The sequence below is a fragment of the Pteropus medius genome, unplaced genomic scaffold, assembly GCF_902729225.1.
Source record: "Pteropus medius unplaced genomic scaffold, Ma_sr-lr_union100, whole genome shotgun sequence".
Taxonomy (NCBI): Eukaryota; Metazoa; Chordata; class Mammalia; order Chiroptera; family Pteropodidae; genus Pteropus; species Pteropus medius.
The window spans coordinates 7,432,565-7,454,378 of record NW_024344253.1 but is presented as its reverse complement, the minus strand read 5'-3'; the positions used below and the strand labels follow the sequence as shown (position 1 = coordinate 7,454,378).

The 21,814-nt window shown below is 38.6% G+C and overlaps 1 protein-coding gene across 1 annotated transcript; it reads left to right on the top strand.

Annotated features, from left to right (window-relative positions):
• Positions 1-1,120: 1,120 nt before the first annotated feature.
• LTV1 (LTV1 ribosome biogenesis factor) lies at positions 1,121-13,084 on the top strand. Its single transcript, XM_039869700.1, has 11 exons — positions 1,121-1,298; positions 2,557-2,688; positions 3,574-3,747; positions 7,336-7,423; positions 8,913-9,054; positions 9,415-9,670; positions 10,646-10,773; positions 11,698-11,837; positions 12,118-12,170; positions 12,368-12,568; positions 12,698-13,084. The coding sequence occupies exons 1-11, from the start codon at positions 1,296-1,298 to the stop codon at positions 12,806-12,808; spliced, it is 1,428 nt and encodes a 475-aa protein (XP_039725634.1). The 5' UTR covers positions 1,121-1,295; the 3' UTR covers positions 12,809-13,084.
• Positions 13,085-21,814: the final 8,730 nt, after the last annotated feature.

Genomic DNA, 21,814 nt, shown 5'->3' with positions numbered 1-21,814 from the left:
ATATGTGCCGGGCACTATTCTAGGCACCGAGGATAGACAAAGTAGTAACAAAAAACAAATCAAACAAAATTAAACCTGCACTCATGGTGCTTAATTATAATGACTGTCTGGCACATAAAAGTGTTGTATAATGTATTATCTCTGTTACAAAGCATTATCCCAATACAAGTTCAGTGGTCTTAATCTAAATTGTTTCTATATTTTTTATTGTAATCAAAAATAATATTCCATAAATATTTATAATGGGAATAGGTAGGACGTAAAGACACAATTCTAGATAACTCAGACATTGGAAAGACACCAGAAATTGGGAAGAGAAAACACAAATTTGAGAAAAGTTTGGCTGGTAAAACTTTGAATGCATTACCATCCTCTTTTGTCTAGGAAAAGCTGAGTGTACCAGCACCTGCCTGAAACCTTCCTGAGGTGTGCGCATAGCCTATTTGCTTAAACCACTTTAAAACATTTGAGGAAGGACTTGGAAGAGAATAAACATTAGTTTCGACTTTATGAGGAATGCAAACACCAGAGATTCTGAATATATTTTTATTAGTTTAAATGCCTCTACTATCAACAGTCTCAGAGGTTTTGTTAACTGAACAATTTAACTCATAGTTCATTAAACGGTGTAAATTAAAGGCCTGATTAAGCCTGGTGTAGCCTAGAAGAGCAAGGCCCCGGGATCCTCCGTTACTAAGGCAACCGACTCCGGGGCCAGCCTAAAAAAAAGGAACCCGAAACCTCGGTGACCTGGGAGGGTGGCCACCTTCCTCCTGTGTACAAGTTTTGTGTGTGTGTATTTTGTTTTGTTTTACGGTCAGGAATAGGCAGGGTACAACTGTCAACGGGGATGCCAAATTCGTCGCCTCTGTTCGCGGTAGAGGGCGCTATAAAAGCAAGTTCTCCCATAAGCAGGAAACTCCTTCCGTGCCTCACTGCCACTGAGGCGCCGGTGATTCTTTTTCCCGCCGACTCAATTCTGGCCGGAAAAGCCCCGCCCCCAGGGGAGGGGTGGGAAGAGCCCCACCGCCCAAGAGCTTCTCGCGATCGTTGCTAGGGAGTGAGCTGTGCGTAACTACCGGCCGCGAGCCTGCAGCTCTCCGGCGATTGGTCCATTTCCACGGCCGGCTGTCTGACTTCCCTTCCGGTCCCCGGTTTGCACGTGTGGTTAGGCCTAAAGACGCCGGTTCGAGCTGGCCCTTGCCGGGAGCCCCAGACGTAGCGTGTCACCCACCCTGGGACTCGGAGAGTGTAGGAGCCGCTCTTTTTTGGGGTGAGCGACACGCGGCTGCAACATGGTGAGCAAGTCTCATTGTCCCGGGGGCGGGGCTCTTGCGGTTTGGAGAGGCTGGTCTGGTTCCTTTACTGCCAGTGGCCCGGCGGGCCAGGCCCTGGAAGGGCTAGTCCGAAGGCGTGGGAAGGTGGCTTACTACGAGGGTCCCCAAACACACCCTCCCTCTACCCCTCATCCCCTCCCCCCACCACAACCACGGAGTACTGGTCCCTGGCCTGTTAGGCCCCCCGGGATAGGAGTGAAACTTCATCTGTATTTGCAGCGCTCCCCGGCGCTAGCTAGCATCACTGCCTCAGCTCCACCTCAGATCATCAGGTATTAGATTCTCATAGGAGCACTGGTTCCTGGTGCCAAAATGGTTGGAGACTGCCAGCACAGTGTCCCTGTGTAGGTTACCCTCACCACCCTGGGCATACTTTGCAGTTTAGAGCCGGTCTCCCCCACCGGTATCTCCCTAGGGAGTGGACAGAAGAGAATGGCCTCCTTCCCCCACTCCCCCCCCCCCCCCCCCTTCCAGGGCCCTCAAAACCTGTGACACAGGAGGCCCACCCTGTGCTTCATGGGTGGGGATGGAGGAGTTGCTGGTCTTACCAGACCTTTGAGTCGCAGGTGTCTGCCCATCTGTTTGCTGTGGGTTAGGGAATTTATGAGAGAGTCGAAGGTTGGGCCCAAACGATGGCAGCTTACTCAACTGGGATGATGCTTTTTCAATGTAGAAAATCAAGGTTGGATAGCGAAATGAAACTATAGAAAGGGATGATGAATCTTGCTAAACTTTAGCTGTTGTGTCATGGTTTCATATGATAGTTGGTACGTGAAGTGTGTACCCTGCTTGTCACTGTCTTCTCCAGATTTTCTGGTGGCAGGCTCCTTGTCATTCTGCCTCAACCTGTCAGAGACCTCTGAGCACCCAATCTAACTTCAAGTCGTTTGCACATTGCCGTGTTTTGTTTCACTTGAAATCATTTTTCTTGATTTGCTTGAGAAGAATAAGGACTTGTCTGACTTTCCTATTGCTGTATTCCCAGCACCCATAACAAGGTATGCGTTCAGAGTAGGGTCCAACAAATATTCATTGATGGAGGATAAGTTTATATTTTACAGTACATAGTTGATGTTGCCTTCCTTTGAAGTGCAGGCTTCAAAAATCTGTTGATCCTTTACATAACTTATTAAAGATGCCTACATGGACTATGATACTATACACTGTTTTTATTTGTTTGTTCTCTTTTAATGACTTGTTTTGGTTTTGTCCTTTGAAGCCTCACAGGAAGAAAAAGCCCTTTATAGAAAAGAAGAAAGCTGTGTCTTTTCACCTGGTCCATCGGAGCCAACGAGATCCTTTAGCAGCAGATGAAACTGCACCCCAGAGGGTTCTGTTGCCTACGCAGAAAGTAGGTCTTATTCTTTAGCCAGTAAGTTTGTAGGTGGACTGTTGGTAGTTTTAATGAATTATATTACCTAGCTGCTATTCTCAGATAACCGATCTTCTGAGAAACAATAATCTATGACTTAATTTTCAAGAAATGTGCTGATTTTTACATCATGCATATTTATTTTGATTGGGAGGATAAAGCATATTTATTTGAGATGTTTAAATGAATAAATCTTGTAGAGTAATGGTAAACATTTACAAACTATCAGCTACAGTACTGCATGGTGTTACTTAGGGCACAGCCAATGCTCAGTCTCGCTTTCCCTAAGATCCTTTCTTTTCATAACCACAACCTGCATTTTACCTCCTGGTCACTCATCTCATGAAATGTATACCATCAAAACTCATGAGGTGATTTTAGAAAATGCCAGGGAGCCTTTAAAAGGTTGATATGGTAATGATCAGAGCATCCTTGTTAAGTATGAGTAACGTGAAAGGAAATGTTGGGGAACATTGACCCTATTTAGCTTTTCAGTAAAACCAATTTGTATTGTACACTGAGAAATTTCTTTGTATATAATACAAGAAATTGTACTTAACCTTTTAGGGCCCCCTAGTTTTTTTTTCTAACTCTCCAGTACATAAGCAGACAAATTGAGCACATGCGTTTAGAAGCTGTTTAGAAGCTGTTTCCTGAGTTTGTCAAGAATTCTTTGTCTCATTCCTGTTTAGAAGCTGTTTAGAAGCGGTTTAGAAGCTGTTTCCTGAGTTTGTCAAGAATTCCTTGTCTCATTCCTCTCCAGCACAGTGTCCATGTGCCATCTGCCTCCTGTTCTGAACACTCACTGGAAGTTTCCTGTGCCTTATCCTTGGAAGGGGTACTAATTCCATTGCGTTATCCTAGGTAAATGATGAAGAAAGACGAGCAGAACAGAGGAAGTATGGGGTGTTCTTTGATGATGACTATGACTACCTGCAGCACCTGAAGGAACCTTCTGGGCCCTCGGAGCTTATTCCCATGAGTACCCTTCGTGTACCCAACAGGGGAGAAGAAAATGAAGAGACTTCAGTAATTTCAGTAAGACTCTTAAACCATTAAAGTGTAATAGTGAAAAAAACACCATTTTAAAATCAATATAACTGTTTGGGTTAAGAAATGGTGTCAATCTGAGGAACACAAATATAGGTCATGCTCTCCCTTAAAGTTGTATGTGTGTGCACACACGTGTAGTCAGGAGAGAGTAGGCTGCCTGTTCTCTGGTGGCAGTTGTCCAAAGTAACAGCCTTTGACAGTGTTAGAACTTTTCGTAGACATGGTCATGTCAGAAAGCACTTTTCAGCAGAAGAAAAGCAGCTGACGTTCTATATGTAAACAACTTTCAGCCTTTTCAACTCTGTTCTGAAATAGACTATAACTTCATTGGAATGCTCAGAACTTTAACACTTATAAAAGCTGCAGGCTAACCTTAAGAATAAGAGTAACAGATTGTAATGAAATTTCTGTTACTATCCTCAACAGAAATGCAGTCCACTTTAATTCTTTTAAGTACAAAAGAGAGCACATATTTATGTGAAGTTCGTGCTACCGGTTTGTTTCCCTTTTACGTGAAGGGTGCCCATGTCGCCTGCCTTTGTTATCCTGTTTTTTATTTAGTATTGGTATAGAGTAAATTTATCTGTGAAACTTTTATGTTACCAGGCACTTAAAAAAAAAAAGGAAACATTCATTTATTGGGTTTCTTGACAAAAAGGAAGAGATAAAAAGGGCACCAGTTTCCGCTGCCTCCCATTCTCCAGTCCTCTCATGGTTCTAGGCCTTTTTTCCCTCCGGGAAGATGTGATCATAGGTCTTCCAGTCCATAGTTTGCTGCTTAAGGAGAGTTAAAAGGGTTGGATTTCAGAGTATCATATTAAAGAAAGAGGTGAAAGCTGCAGCTGTTCATTGACGCACTAGATCATACCTCTCATAAGGCCACACACCCCACTACCATATCTCTAAATCCACTTACCTGCTCCTTCTTCCCTAAGGCTGTTAGGTCAGTAGTAGGGTACTTAATCTTATTGACTCACTTCCTTCTAGGACTTACTGAGGGAAGAGAGGGGGTCCAGTAGTGGCTCAACTTCTTTTACCTTACAGAGAAAAATTTTAATAAAGTCCTGACATTCTTCTGGCTAAATGTTATTGACCAGAACAAGATTAACTTTCTTTCCTTAATTCATTTTGTGTGAAAGTAATCACTTAATTGGCTTTTTAACAGAATAAGGCTTTTAAATGGACACTTTGGTGATGTTTACAAGATGAGTGAATTATGTTTAAAGACAAAATCGTTCCTGGTTTTCTGCAGCATGATGCAGAAATGTAGATGAGTCCTGTGTTTTTTTAACCTTTAAGTTGTTTGTAACAAACCAAAATTAAATAAACCAGAAATGTCGAAGAAGCCCTAAAAATAGAAAGTAAGGCAATGCAGAAAGGCAGTACACAAATTCCTTAGTGCTGCTTGAGTAGCCCCTGATTTTCACATGACAGAAAGCAGGTGCTGTCATGGTAGAAAGCAACTAGGCAAACTCAATATATTTAGGAACTACTGCAACCAGTGAAAATAACACTCCTCATTTTTAAAATTGTAATCATTTTCTAAACTCTGATTGTGTATACGATTCTGTTTCCCAAGATTTGAAAAGAATCTCCAAATGTAAATGCACTAAAAACAAGATGATCTTCCCTTTTTTTAACCCTTAAATCTCAAGAATTAATAATCAGAGTATCTTTAAAAAAAAGAAAATTTTTTTTACCATAATTAAAAAAATTAATAATGTAATATACCAAAAAATTATTAAATTATGCACTTTAAATGGGTGAATCATATGCAAATTATATCTAGAAAACCTGTTTTTTGAAAAGGACCGTACAGCAGAAAACCAGATCTTTGCCTGATATTTATGCCATCAAGAAACTCATTTTGGAAGCCATCACAGCTTGCTCAGCATGCACTACTACACATAGCCTTTACACATGCTCTCCTGAGGCTTCCAGTTCAGCTTGGTCTAAGCCACTGACAGTGTACACCCCAGCTTCACGCCTTCTACTCAGCTGAGAACAAGGAGTGGCTAGTGAGGTACACGGACACAGATGACATGTAGCGGTGACCCTTACATTATTAACTATCTGGTTGAAAAGATGAAACTAAAGCATAAGGACCAGTCAGAAATTATGTGCCAGCACAAATTGAAAATATGTGCCAGCACAAATTGAAGTAGATTGTGTGGTGTAAAGAATGATGGGAGTTCACGCAATGAGAGGTTTTAGGACAGCAATCAAGAAGTGCATGCTGAGCAAGCTGTGGAAGCGGGAGAAACCGAGCTGGCTAGTAAAGGGTGGGTGCTATCGAGAGACGAAGGAAAATTCCAAACAGAAAGAAGGGACATGAGGTATTGTAAAACATAGCATTGGGCACACGCGTGCTCCATAAATTACTTTGAAGAATTCTATGATGTGAGGAACTGGACTTGATTTACATGGAGGTCCTGTTACTGAGTAACAGTAAGAAATTTGGATATAAAGAGTAAGTCTTAATTTTACAGAGCCTTGAAAATTAGTGAAGAAAACATAAGGTCAGGGAGGTCACATTATAAAGCATTAAAGGAGTTTAGGCTGCCAGTGATATGAAAGTCGGATTAGGTGTAGACTATCCAAGCAGTGCTTATAGTAATCTATGTCTTGATTAACCATGAGTTAGATGGTGCCCAAAAAACTGATACGAATTCACTGTTTACCAGGGAGTTCAAAGGGATATAGAGATGGAAAGAAATGATTTGTGACCACCCTAGGATTTACAACAGCTGATTCAGAGAAAGGCCATTACAGAGATTTGGACATTATCTCTGTCTAAGAGGAAAAAAATTTGTTTTCGAAACTTGATGGGAGTGGAGTTAGAAGACTTGGATTTGAATCCCAGAACCTCACTTAACCAGTTTCAGGCAGGCAAGCTATTTAACTTTTCTTTTGTTTCACTGAAACATGCTGATTTTTCAAGGGGTTGTGAGGATTAAATGGAATAATATACTGAGAAAGCTTTGTGAAGTATTGCAGGGAAGTTGCTTTTGAATAATGATGAAATACATATATTTAAAGTATATAACAAGTAAGAAAGAATGCAGAATGTCGGTGTGCTAGTTTCGTAGGGAGGCCATAACAAATGACCACAAATCACCACTGGGTGGCTTACAAGAACAGAAATCCGTTCTCACAATTCTGGAGACAAGTCTGAATTCAAGCTTTTGGCAGGGTTGGTTCCATTTGCGGAGCTCAGGAAGGATCTGTTCCACACCTGTGTCTTAGCTTCTGGTGATTGCTGGCAGTCCTTAGTGTTCTTTGGCTTGTAGGTACATCGCTCCAGTCTTCTCCGTTTTTACATGGTGTTCTCTCCTTTGTGTCTTCAGGTATTCACGTGGCCTTCTTAGATATAACCAGTCATTGGATTAGGGCCCACCACAATCCAGTGTCACCTCATCTTAAGTAATATCTGCATGGATCCTATTTCCAAATATAAGGTCACATTCTGAACTTCCAGTGGTTGTGAATTTTGGGGGGACACTTTTCAAACCAGTATAGTAGTTCAGAAGTATTGCTAAATAAACCTAACCATTGTGTAACTTCTTTTTCAAGACCGCCGGAATTAAGTTGCCTTCATCAGTGTTTGCATCGGAGTTTGAGGAAGATGTTGGATTGTTAAATAAAGCAGCTCCTGTTTCAGGTGTGTTTAATTTCTTTACTCTTTCAAGTAGATAGAGCTGCATTTTCCAAAAATAAACAGGTAGTAATGAGACAGAGCTTTTTGTTCCTGATAAAATGTTGGAACAATTGAGATGTGTCTGAATTCAGATTAACGGTCATTAGAGAGGGATGAGTGTGATTGATCGGCATCCTTTTATTGACATCAAAATCTCAGTCTTTGAAGTTCCTATTTGGAGAGGAAAGTGGGAAAATTATTTTTGGTGATTTGGTAGGGAAATTTTAACCTTGACCTAACCTCTTTAAAAGGAAATGGTGATACTCAGTTAGCCTTACATACATATGATGTAATCTAGAAAATGCTTAACATGTTAGCTTTCACAAGTTCTCCCGAGTATGGAAGTATTTTATAGAAGTCTCATTTTATCATCTATTTCAGATACTCTGAAAAGTTAACTTTTTTTTCAGAACCAACACTGTATTTTAGAACAAACACAGAAGTCCACAGAAATGGCATTTGGTATTTTCTCCTAAATTATTGAATAACACTTTAACAAAATTATCGACTTAATTATTAAGTAGCACTTGCCATGTAGCATTTATTTATTCAATCTACACATTTTTGAGTTGCCACTATGTGACAGGCTCTTGAGTTAAACCAGAATAAAGTATAATCCCTGACCTCAAGGAATTTACCATCAGTTGGGAAAGATAGACAATAAATGGGAAATTATGGTTACAGTACAAATGAATAAATGGTAAGGCATCAAGCCATCCTTGGGGAATTGGGCGAGGCATCCTAGAGGAAATCATTTCTAGGTTAATTTCTTAGGTCGAAGTTAAGCAGATGGATGAAGGAGGATGGTGTGGGGAGGAGAGGATATATCAGACAGAAACTGTATGCAAAAGCAGGAGAATATAAATGCAGGAAACTACACACATTTTTAGCATGCCTGGAATGAAGGGTAAAGGTTACTGCGAAACGAGGCTGGAGAATCAAGCAGTAACCATGTTGTAAGGGGTGTCAGAAACCACGTCACTTTACAGGTTTAAACCTAAAACTTTTTCTTAGACTGTAGTATTTTTATATGTAGAAGAATATAGCTGAAGAAACAGATTGGGATCTACTAAAATCTCATAGTCTGAAAAGACAAGGTTTACTAGGCAACAAATACTTGAGTTTCTTCTAACAGGTGAGAGTTATTTCTAACAGGTGAATTTAAAGCCCAGTTTCTTCCTGCAGGTTAAAGCTTTGAATTTTGCTAAATAGACACAGTTTAATATTATAGATCTATAATGGAAGGATTTTTACCAGTGTATATTGAAACTGGAGGGATTTTTTTCCCCCTTTTTTGTTCTTGCAGTCATCCATCTCTGTTTGTTTTTCTCATTAGACCGAACTTCTTAGTCATTCTTTTATGCTCTGGGATATAATAGGTACTCTGTTAGTTAAGTGAAGGAATGATGATCCTTTCTTGGGAATTATTACTCAATTTTTGTTTTCCCTCTAGGACCTCGGCTGGATTTTGATCCTGACATTGTAGCAGCTCTTGATGATGATTTTGACTTTGATAATCCAGATAATCTGCTTGAAGATGATTTTATTCTTCAGGCCAATAAGCCAACAGAAGAGGAAGAAGGAATGGATATACGGTAAATGTAGTTTCTTTTGAAGTGGATGACCTGACTGTTGCTTCTTTAATAAGATAGTAACCATGGAATGTTACTGCTGAAAGAGTCCTTCGAGAGCATTTAGCCTGAGACTTCTCTGTTTTAGAGCAAAAAAATGTGAGACTTGAGGTCTTTACAAACCGTCGGTAGGTGGGGCTAAAGTCCAAGTTGCCCGATTGCTAGTTTACTTTCCCAGCCATACCAGACTAGTCAGGCAGCACAGCTGTTCCTGCCCAAACAGGAACCCTCCCTGAAATACCCTCAAATTTCACTTGTGTAAAGTCATTTGGTTCTGTTGTTTTTCAAGTTGTTTTGACAGTTACTTTATGACTCTGACTTTAGGAAATATGAGGCTGAAGATGGCAGTGAGTGGGAAGATGTGGATGATGAGAAAGAAAGAGGTAGCGATGATCACTGTGACTCTGCAGGCTCGTTATCAGATGAGGATATGTCTGCTCCTGGAAAACCTCTTGGAGCTCTAGAAAATCACTTGTTCTGGGAAGAGGAAACAAAAAGCCGCTTTACTGAGTATTCTATGACGTCCTCAGTCATGAGGAGAAATGCACAGTTGACCCTACATGATGACAGATTTGAGAAGGTAAGGTTACCAATTAAGGGTCTTTGAATACTAGTTCCTAGTAAATTTTATATGACATTGGAATCCAACGCCAAAACTTTCAGCATTAGAAATAGACCATAACTTTTATTAAAACAGACCATGAAACCACCCTAATTTTAATTCTGGAAAGAATGCAAATAGGTCAAATATGGCTTGTCAAACCTCATGACTTCCCTCTTAGAATGCTGACATTTTGATTCCAAACATCTCCAGTCACAGTCCCTAAGATTATGCTAGTTTCCTTAAGCAGTGGCTTGAGCATAAACAAAATTCCATTTCTTTCCGTTTTTTTTGTATGTTTTGCTCACTGATATATCCCAAGACCTAAAGTGGTGTCTGACATGTGGTAGGAGTTTGAACTTTGAACTGTTCAGTAAATGATTGAAGAATGAATGAATGAATGGTTTCCTTCAAGATGAATCTAAGATAAAGGTGCTAACTTTACTGCCTTTAACTAAGTACTAATTTCCTTCTTCTTGCAAAGAAATAGGCAAACTGTTACTACAAATAAGCTCATTTCAGGAGTCACATCACTCCCTACTTACTCTTTCACAAAGCCCGATAGCATGAACAGCATTTGAATAATACAAGAAACTTCATCATCTAAACAAAAATGAAATTTGTACATTAGTTTGCACAATCAGTGAATTTGAAAGTATAAAATATTCTGAGGTGAAGTTTCTGCAAAATGCTCTCCAAGCTGAACAGAATAACTGCCTTTTATTTTCATATTAAATGGCAGCTATTTTCAGTCTACATGTAAGTTTAAAGTGCTGGGTAGAATGTTTTTCATATCATGTTAATGGTGCCGAATCCCTGTTAATATTTCAATGGTAGATGTGATCGCATGGTAGTGCTTATGTTGTGTAGGAATAAAATTAATGTAAAAATAACATTTAAATGCTGTAGTCTTCATGAATACGTTCATTTTCATGGTATCTTTTTATATTCAAGTTTTATGAACAATATGATGATGATGAAATTGGAGCTTTGGACAACGCCGAATTGGAAGGTTCCATTCAAGTAGACAGCAGTCGCTTAGAGGAAGTTTTGAATGACTACTATAAGGAGAAGGCGGAGAAGTATGGTGGATTTTCCTGGCTTACCTTTCTTTTTTCAGTTTCAAATAAAGTCTGTAATTGTACAAGTTAATTGAAAATCACCCAGTCAGAATCCATATTAAGAAAATGATACATTTTTCATAACCTTTGGCTCACATTTTGACATTAAGAGTTCTGCAGCTGCATATGACAGAGGGTGGGAATGTACTGAGAACCCCTTTCTCTATAACTTTGTCCTAAGAGTCATGGTGGAATAACTGAGGGTTAGAGGGGGAAGTACAAGGTCACATTCCACTTGAGAATGAGAATGAGCTTCTGGCCGAAGAATTATGCTAACTTTGTAAATGTATATTCTTAATCTTCCTGAAATGCCAGGCGTTCTGAGAAATAGATATCGATGGCTTATAGAAAGATAAGAGTTTGTCCGTCCAGCTGGATTAGCATAACTTTCTAGCCAAATATTTGGTGAATCAACACTCACATTAACATGGTTTTTCTGAGAGAAACTAATGAGGTGTTTACATCTGCTAGAAAGGTCTGTGTTCTGTGATCACTATCATATGCAGATCCTACAGCAGGATAAGAGCTGCATACTTTGAGTTATTTGAATACGTTGGAGAGACAGATGGGCTAATGCTTTTTGAGGCTTTAAAAAAGATTATGTTTTAGGAAAGCTGCTATTTTGTTTAATGTGTTATATCCTTGCAAAGACACAGATAGATTTTTCCTTCCTGTCAGCAGAATGAACGTCCAAAACCTGCTAGGAGGGAGAGGCTGAGCTAGATAGAGCTAATTTTGACAGGAAGTGACAAACGGGGCACATGAGTATGTGGATTTTTAAAAATGTTATTGTTTCCATAGTTTAAGTGCGATTTGGGTATAATAATGGGTGGTGTTCTTTTTTTTCCCCTCTTCTATCTTCATTTGTGAAAACCCACTCAAAAGTTGTGTAAAACTGAATACTCTCGAACCCTTCGAGGATCAGGACCTGCCAGTGAATGAACTTGACGGGTCTGAGGAAGAAGAGATTGTTTCTGTAGTTCTCGAAGAGGTCAAAGAGAAATGGGATTGCGAATCTATTTGTAGTAAGTATCTTAGTGTCCACCTCGCTGCTAAAAGTTGTGACAGTAATTTCAAAGTATTAAGTACATCAACTTTTTGAAAAAGTACATTTTTCTGAAAATAACTTGGAAAAAGAAATATTCCTACATTATAAATGATATAAAAACATTATAAGAGAGACTTCAGTGTTATTTTGAACTATGAAAACCCCAAAATTGGGAATATCATAGGAACTCAGTAATATTTTGTTGAGCTGAAAGTGTACTTATTGAACCATGATTTTTTTTTTGTTTTTTTTTTTAGGTACATACTCAAATTTATATAACCATCCACAGCTTATCAAGTATCAACCAAAGGTAAGTTCTAATGTCCCGAGCTATTTGAAATGTGCAGTGCAGGAACTGAAGTGTACAAATTATTTTTCTACAGTGACTTTATCTCTCTCTACTGGCTACCAACACCGTTAGGAAAAGCAACACCAATGTGTCATAAGAGAGCTATTTTTTAATAGAAATGGGAAATAACTCTAGCGCCATTTTTGTCTTTCTTTTAGCCCAAACAAATCCGAATATCTTCTAAAACAGGGATACCTCTCGACGTGTTACCTAAGAAAGGGCTTACAGCAAAGCAAGTTGAACGAATGCAGAAGCTTCATGACAGTGATCTCCCGGAGGTGTCAACCCAGCCGCGCTCTAAAAGTGAAAGCAAAGACGAAAAAAGAGCAAGAAAGCAAGCTGTAAAAGAAGAGCGCAAGGTGAAGTACTCTTCCCAGACGTGGGATTTGCAAAGAGCTGGTGGGCAGGGAGGTCCTGGGGGTTTTCTTTAGCGAAATTAGTTTGCATCAGGTTGAGGATTTGAATAACATGCACATATTCCTATACAGGAACGGAGAGCAGAGAAGAAAGCTAACCAGTTAGCCTTTAAACTGGAGAAAAGAAGGCAGGAAAAGGAGCTGCTGAACCTGAAGAAGAATGTTGAGGGGCTAAAGCTATGACAGTAGAGCTTCGAGGGTAAGGCACAGTCCCCTTCGGGGCTCCTCGTTATGTTCAGGAATGAACGAGGATCTTCAAAGGGACAACACTGACCTGCCATTTTTACTGGCAGGTACTGTAGAAGAAACAGTACAATATTTGTATTTATACCAGCAAGTTTGTAAATATTGTAATATTTTTAAATTTAATACGATAAGCTTACATTTGCTCTGAAATAAATGACTTCATGAATGTGAAATGTTTGGATGAATTAAAGGAAAATGTCTTCATAACTTAAATGGAATTGGTGTGTTATTTGTATGGTTGTCCCAGTTGTCTTTTGCAGATGTTCTCAAATATTTCTTTGAAACCTCTTCAGTCCTATTCAGAAGGGGCTTAATTTGCTGGATGTAGAAAAGTGGCCCAGTTAAACTCAATTTTGAACTGCTGAACGGTAAGAAGAGTGTTTCTGAGAAGATTCCACTGATAGGAAGCTGTTTTCCTTTGCTGTATGTAAAGGGCTATTTCAAAAGGATGGTAAAACTGAATATTAAGGTTTTTGGGACTCAATTACTGGATGACTTGCTTTTGGAATTTAGGAACAGTGAAGACAGGAAACAGAAGAAGAAATAATCAAGAAAATTTCCTTGGCTTCAGTGCCTGGCTCAAAATCAGAACTATTTGCTTCAGTTTAAACTAGAAAGTTTGTCTTTTCAACATTATTTAATGCTTGGAACCATTTATACTTGACTAAAATACATAGTTGAAAACTCCCTGCTTTTCTGATGAGTTTGTTTTTTTAAATATCTTTAAGCTTTTTCAAGGCTAAAGCAATGACACCATCACAATTGTTAATTATTTGGTAAATTGTGACTTCCTTGCAACAGACAAGTTGTTAGTGACCCTTTTTCATGTGTCCATGACTGGCATGTTATCTGGACTCTTCTGGAAAAGATACCTGGACACTGTTGGTCTGAGTTGGGAACAGAATGGCTAGGGCAGAACCATTTTTAGCAGGTGAGCTGCATTTGCTACCTAAGTTATTAGGAAGTGTCTTCATCTAATTCATTTGCTTCTGGTTTTTCCACAGCTGGTGTTATTTTGTTCTATATGTTATCAATTCTAAATCTCTTATTACTGTAGGAGTTTTAAAAGAGTTATGAGAAACAATAGCATTAGGGACTCTACCAACATTGATTGATACAAAAAACTTGGCTGAAGAATTTATCATTACAGAAGTAGAATACTGGAAAGTGTGTATTTAAATGCCAACCCGCGGAAGCAAAGGGTCAGATGATGGTTTATGGTATTATTGGGAATAGATTAAATCCTAAAAGGATTGCCCATTTATTTTGATAGCTATCTCAGTCCAAGGTCTTCAAAACCAGCAAGAAACTTATAGATATGGAATGTTACTTAGACTTCGTGCTAGTCAAATACCATCTTACGAGCTTCTAATTGCGCTGCACTTTACCCAAAGGGCTTAAATCAGTACATTACGTACTTTGCAATTAAGAGAACATGACGATAAGCCACAAGTCTTGGTGAAGCACATTGGGATTTAGGTTGATTCTCCTCCAAATTTAAAGGTCTTAATTTTATTTTTGAGAAATTCTTACACAAAAATTTTATTTTTGAGAAATTCTTACAAAATTTTTAATTATGAAATTTTGGAATATTGATGATTTGAGTCATCTATAAACAGTGGTTGGGAACTTAAGCTCCGTGCTAAATGTCAGGAGTGCAAAGCGATAAGAGGGGTTTCGCCTTCAGGACTGCATCATCTGAGGAGGCAGGGTGTGTGCAGCAAAATATTACTGGCAAGGGCAAGTCGCTGTGGTAAGTACCACTTAAAATGAGACTGTTGGTACTTGCTGTTCCCCCTGAAGTGATCTTACTACAATTAAACCTTTCTCAAGGTTATGTCAATTATCACTTCCCCGTGAACTTTTTCCTGATGCATTTTAAAATAGCACCCTGCATTCTTTATGCTCCTTCCCTGCTTTATGTTCTTCATGACACCTATTGGCATCTGAGATCTTGTTTTCAGTCTCCTCTCACAAAAATGAACTGAGGGCCGGGGATTTTTGTTAACTGCTTTATCCCTTGGGTCTAGAACAGTGCCTGACATTTGGTAGATGATCACTAAGAAATATGTAAATGAATGGATAGGTGGGAAAGACAGGAAAGTATTGCTTAAACCTGAAGGGAACAATGGGACCTAGACTATGTTAGCAGGAAGAAAGCCTGAAGCATCCCACGCAGAGGGAGCAAAATCATGAATTTGTCCGCTTTATCTCAAGGACCTATTTTGTGTAAGCATTGTCCACGAATGCTATAAAATTACTTTTTGAGATATTTTAGAAGTACTGTTATTTTACAAGTCAAACTAAGTATCAGAAACGTACCACTTGTGTATGTTACCTGGTGTACATTCTATCCACACCTCTATTGTGATGTCATCAAATCACCTCAGGTGAAGGACAGAACTCTAGCCATGCTGTAACTTTACTGTTACATTATCAATATGTTTATGTTGCTTCTTCCTGTGTGTTAACATAGTATGCTTCATTCATCTTGTTTGTTTCAGTTAAAGGTCAGGAGAAGGTAAAAATTCTAATGGCCTTAAACTTTAATTGTGAAACTTATAAGAGAATGTATAATAGTACAAACACACCCACTATTCAAGTTAAGAAATAGAACATAGAAGTCACCTGTGGGTTCCTCCTCAATTTCATTTCACTCTTTTCCTTCGGGTTCCTCTTAGGTACTATCTAGACTCCCATCACCTGTATGGTACCCCTGAATGCAGTATCTTGTTTAGTTTTGAACCAGTAAGAAGCATAAATCTAGCACTATGTAGGAAGGCAATATTTACTACAATTTGATGAAGGCATCCTTAAAATGAGCTGAATAGTCTCTGAGTCTGATATCAGCTTCTAGAGTTTACAAGAGCCCCTGTGGAGATGTCAGTGAGCAGGTGATGAGTGAGTCCTAGGGAATGTAAATCACCACAGCTGGAGCATCCTTGATCTCCTGAAGAGATATGCTAGAGGTTGTATGCATGTTTTATATTTTCTGCTTCTAAGCTCACCTCAGTTAAGATCAATGCAGAACCTTCTCATGTAGTGAAATTAATGTCCTCAGCTGATTTAGACTTCAGAATATGAAGAGGAGAGTAGGCATTTCATTGAGACATGGTCAAACAAGCCCAGTGTAGAACAGAATGGGAGCTGGATGCACTAAGATGTGCTGTCCTCGGATTGCAAAGGCAGTGAATACTGGTTATGATGACCTTCGAGATGCCATTAATCACACGCCTCCACTCTGTCCTGGAGTGCTCTAGTTCTGGTACCTGCTATTATCATGGGAATTCTACCTATTTGCTCACCTAGTTGCAGAGCACATCCTCCAGTCATTCTTGAGAACAGCATCTACAGAATGTAAACTTTGTGAAACCTTGCATGTCTGGAAATATATTCTACCCCCATATTTGATTGACAGCTTGACTAGGTAAAATACTCTAGTTTGGAGGTTATTTTCTCTCAGAAGCTTAAAGGATTTTTCTCATTTATTTCCATTTTTATTGTTTGGAATCTGAAGGCATTCTGATTCTTGACACTTTGTATGTTAGTTTTGTTTTGTTTTGTTTTTTATCTAAGTAGAGCCTCTGTCTCCAGTGTTCTAAAATTTTACAATGATGTTTATTGTTATCTGTTTTCATCCATTGTGCTGGGTCCTTTCAACCAGATAGCTCATGTCCTTTCACTTCTGGAAATTGTTAAAACTTATTTTTATTTTCTTCCTTGTGTTTTCTCCTCTTCTCTCTTGAATTCCTATTATTTGGAGTAGAACCTTCTGGACAGGTACTCTAATTTGCTTATGTTTCTCTCCCATTTCTATGTCATTTTACTTTCTGGGCGATTTCCCTAATTTTATCTCTCGACTTTCTTATTGAGCTTTTCATTTCTCCTATAAGCCTTTTAATTTCCAAGAGCTTTAGTTTTCCTTCAAATTTCTTTTTTGTTTGTTTTGGGCTTACATTCTAGAGACTTTGCTTAGATCTTTGGAAATTCCTTTCTGTCTGTTCATGATTAAGATTGGAGGAAGAAAATACTGGAAAGTCTAAATGAATAAGTAATGTTTGATAATTTTAAGCTTTCTTGTAGGCTGGTCTGAATGAGCTGTTTGGAAATCTGCCCAATGTCAGTATCTGTATCTGTTTCCTCATGGAATAGTTATATTCCCAGGGAGGTTTTTATTCTGCATGAGGAGTAAAGGGCAAGCAAGCAGAGTTCTGTGAGCCAAGTAGAGGAAGGTAGGTATGGGGGTATTCTCTGCTTTCAACATCAGTACTCATATGATTAATCACTAGATTATATGCATACATATATGTGTGTATATGTACATATATACGTGCACATGTGTATACATATAGAGTTAATCCTTAGTAATCATGGAATCCCTATTTGCAAATTTGCCTACTTGCTAAAATTTCTAACTCTAAAATCAATACCCAAGGCACTTTCATGGTCAGGCATAGACATGCACATAGCAGTTAAAAAGTTGTCACCTGGCATGCATGTTCCCATCTAAGGTAGAAAAAGGTGAGGTTCTGCCTCCTAGTTTCGTCTCATACTGTCAACAGGTGTCCTTTTCACAGTCTAGTTAGTGCCATATTTTCATGTTTTTTTCGCTTTCTCAGTGATTTCACTGTTGAACATGGCCCCCAAGCATAGTGCTGAAGTATTGTCTAGTGTTTCTAAGCACAGGAAGGCTTACAGAGATAATATGTCCGTTAGAAAATATTCATTCAGGTGTGAGTTATAGCGTTGTTGGCCATGAGTAGTTCAGTGTTGTTGAATCAACAATATTTATTTAAATAAGGTGTCTTTAAACAGAAGCACATAAAAAAGGTGTAGATTGATAGGATGATAAAAATGTGACCAGAGGGTCACTGGATCTAACCCTGTACCTGCCCCAAGAGTGATGAGTCCATGTTTGCTCATTTAGTGCTTGCAGAGAGGGAACATAATTACCACAAATACTGAAAGTCAGCCGCGTGCTTGTGTATTTATCTACCTCTCCATGCTGTCAGCTGTGCCTCACGTTGACTCCTGCACAGACCTCCTCTTTTATCTGTTCTGGAGAGTAGACTTCTGCTAGAGTTGGGGAAGGGCAATCACCCCGGGGGCATGGAGCGAGGGAGGCGATCTAGGCATCTTCTTTTTAGAAAACTTTCACCCCATCCTCTATATTTTAGCAGTCTCTTCATTATCATCATTTTTCTTGTGCCAGTTCCAGAGGTATGTGCTGCCCTGGGGGTTCTCGTGACCTTGAAGGGTTCTCAGTTCTCCCTACTATCAGTCTAGGAAGTGGCTTTTGATGTAACTTTACAGCCTCTAAGTTGGTTACCATGTCCATCAGCATTGCAGATTCCAATTATTTTTATTTTATAATAATATATTATTTTCACTGTCCTCATGGTTCTCTATTCATTTTGTCCCTTTACTGTACAATTTTGGGGCTTTAGGAGGAAGCAAAAATTGATGGGGTGTTCTCTCTGCCATCCTAACTCATTAGTCTTAATTCCTTTTCTTGTTTCATGACTCATGTTCCTAAGATAAGTTAATAAATTGAGGTCAGTATGCCACAACCTTTGCCATATGGCCATGAAAGATGTCGAAATTGCTAATGTTTGCATGTTCTGGGTTGTAAAGGACTTAAGAGTTCTTTGACTTGCAGACAACGGAATGAGAAAACATCCTTCTTTTCCTTCTCTACCATGCCTGTATAAGGAAATGTGAATTAGTAGGTGTCTTTACAAAGCAGTCTTTCAGCTTAGAAAGAAAATGTCTAGTCAAAAGTAGAATTTTTTCCAATTTCATTACAGCCATAATCCCCTCCAGGTTTCTTATAAAATTTTTGAACTGAGATCTTTGTAATTCTTATTTTTCACTGTTTGCATGCTAAACAAAGCTGTTGATCACTTCCAGATCACCTTCCTTTTCTCAATTTTAAAATTGTCTAAGATTATAAACCAGCATATGAAAGTAATAGCTACTTTAATAATCTACTAAGACTCCAATTACAAAGAGTAAAGATAGAAACAACTAAATTGATACTCATTGTTTTAGAACCTTCTATCAAAAAAATTTTAATGTTATTCTTTTATTCTGATTTTTTAAAACAGTGATATATAATCTGTGTAGAAAAATTGAAAATGCAGGAAACTAAAGAAATAATCACCTTTATTTATACCACTCAGAGGTAATTACTGCATATATATATACATAAATATCTATATCTATATCCTTCCGGTCTTTATTTGTAAATATAACATATCATTAACATTTTCCATGTTATTCTTCCACAAATCATTTTTAATTGCTACGTTCTCATTTACTAGTTGGTGACCTTTTTCTGTACAGGCCAAAATGAATAATTTTCGGCTTTGCAGGCCATATGTTCTTTGTTACAACTACTCAGCTCTGCTTTTGTAGCGCGAAAACAGCGATATATGTTATATAAACAAACAAACGGGCCTGACTGTTCACCAATAAAACTTGATTTACAAAAACATGCATTGGCCCCCCTGGCCACAATTTGCCAAACCCTAGATATTATCAAAACTTTTTATTTTGACATAGTTCACAAAGTTGCAACATAGTGCAGAGAGATCCCATGCACCCTTTACAGTTTCCCCCAAGTTATTTAAATAACTAAATACCTAAAATGCAAGTATTAAGATTATTCATCTTACCTAAAATACCTAAAATATCAAAACCAAGAAATATGCACTGGTATGATGTGTGTTTATAGTTCTATACCATTTTATAAATGTGTGGCCCACCACTACAATAAAGATATTGACTTATACCATCACCCTCATTCTATTTCTGCGTTGTCACAACCACCTCCCTCCTTGACCATCCCTACCTCTTGGCAATCACTCATCTATTTTCCATCTCTATAATTTTGTCATTTTGAGAATGTTTTACAAGTGGAATCACATAGTATGTGACCTTTTGAGGCTGACTTCTCTCACTCAGCATTGAGACCCATCTAGGTTGTGGCATATATCTATAGTGTTCCTTCTATTGGTGAGTGGTATTCGAGGGTGTGGAAGTAACAAGTTGACCTATCGAAGGGCATTTGGTCATTCCAAAGAATTCTTTTAAAGTCCTAGTGACTACATTCCATGTGATTCAGCATTCTGTAACAAACACTGTAGACCTCATTGATCTCCATGTTTGCTTCAACTGACATAGGCAGATATTCCCTTCTTATAGTTAAGCTTCCATGTTGAATGTGGTTCAGAATATGGGATCCATGTATTTCAGATGTTCAACTGAATCATATTTATCTGTCATTATTTTAAATTCACTGAACTCATTTAAATTCACTGATTGAAACCAAAGACCATTATTTCTCCAGGGGCTTTCATTTGCTTTGTGGGTTAGTACTGACATAATATATCTATATGGTGATAGATGAATAATCTTAATACTTGCAAAGATAGAGACTCAGATTGAAGTCTCAGTGTAACCTCTTATTACCTGTGGTCTCAGAAAAATCTAAACTTGAACCTCCTTTTTCTTATCTGTAAAATAATAGGTAGGTAGGTAGGTAGATAGATATACCAACCCTATCTCATAAGATTGCTGTGAGGAGCAAATTTGATTATGTAGGAAAAGCATTTGGGGAACTGGAAAACACCATAAAAATGTTACATAAAAATAAATGCATTAAAAAATAAATCTTCACTAGCGTTTTAGAAAAAGCAGCAGGTTTATAATTAGGAGGAATATTTTTTATTAACAAGTATGTGGAGGGGTGGGATACCCTTGCTGGAGAAAAAAAAAAAAGACCCCATTTTACAGAGTTAGAAGGCCAGAAAAACAGGGAGAGTGATATTTCTGTATGCTGTAATGGATGACCTGTGTTGCAAATACAATACCATCTGGCAGATGTGAGAAGAAATCATTTAAATCAACAATGTGTGTAATGAGCTACCATCTGATTCCTGTTAATCAGGCCTTCCTTTTTCAAACTGTCTTCCCTTGGTTTCCATGACCCTGTTCTCTCTGCTTCTCCTTCTGGCTTATCACCATCATCTTCTTGGCCCTTAAATATGGAGTTCCCTGGGGATCATCCCTGTACTTCTCTTTCCATGACCTCTTCCCTGGCAAAATCACGCCTTTACATCACTCTCCAAACAAAGCCTACATCTGTGTCTCTAGCCCTGACCTCCCTCATATCCATCCTGCTGGCTGGATAACTCTATTTCAAACTCAGTATTTCCAAAGCTGAGGTCATTTTTCTTACTAAGATGGCCCTTTTCAAATTCTCTATTTCTTTTTCTATCCACAGCCCTATCATCCTCTCAGGCTCAGGCATCCTTCTCTCTTCGCCACCACCCAAATCCCCCAAATCTAGTCATGTCGTTGATTCTCTGACCACAGTGTGTTCCATTTCCTCCTTTCTTTCCATTTAAGGCCTGCACCTTTAGCTTTTTAACTAAAATCTTATCTTCCCTCCCCACCATCATCCATTTCGTCCCTCCTCACCTTTGTCACATGAATCTTCTACAGTGTTGTTCAAGTTCTTCTTACTCAGTGTTCTTGATTGGTCCCCTTGTTTGTAGAAAAAACTCATTGTTATTCTAATATAAAATCTTCTCGATGATCAAACTGCTTTTTAATCTTTATATACTCAACTCTAGGAGAATGGAAAGGAAGTAATATGAAGTCACTTTTTTTTCTCACAATTCCATAATGTTTTCCTTTTCTCGAGACATTTTTCTAACTTCATTTAAAGTAATTTATGTGCATACTTTCCTTTTCTATGCTGGACTCACGTATGGTTTGTCTCAATATTCCCACAGAGTTGCACAGAGCACATATTTATTGAATGAATGATTGGTCCTGTGGTAGAAACTCAATTCTTCTTTGGCCCATATATTCAAGAAGTATTTATCGAGCACCCTCAAGTACTTTGAAGCACTGGGATGTAGTGGGCACAGTTTC

What these genes read in the sequence shown, in the direction of transcription:
- LTV1 (XM_039869700.1), top strand. An exon ending in AAGAGACTTCAGTAATTTCA is followed by an intron (nt 3,748 to 7,335) that starts GTAAGACTCTTA and finishes TTCTTTTTCAAG; the next exon opens with ACCGCCGGAATTAAGTTGCC. An exon ending in ATGATGACAGATTTGAGAAG is followed by an intron (nt 9,671 to 10,645) that starts GTAAGGTTACCA and finishes TTTATATTCAAG; the next exon opens with TTTTATGAACAATATGATGA.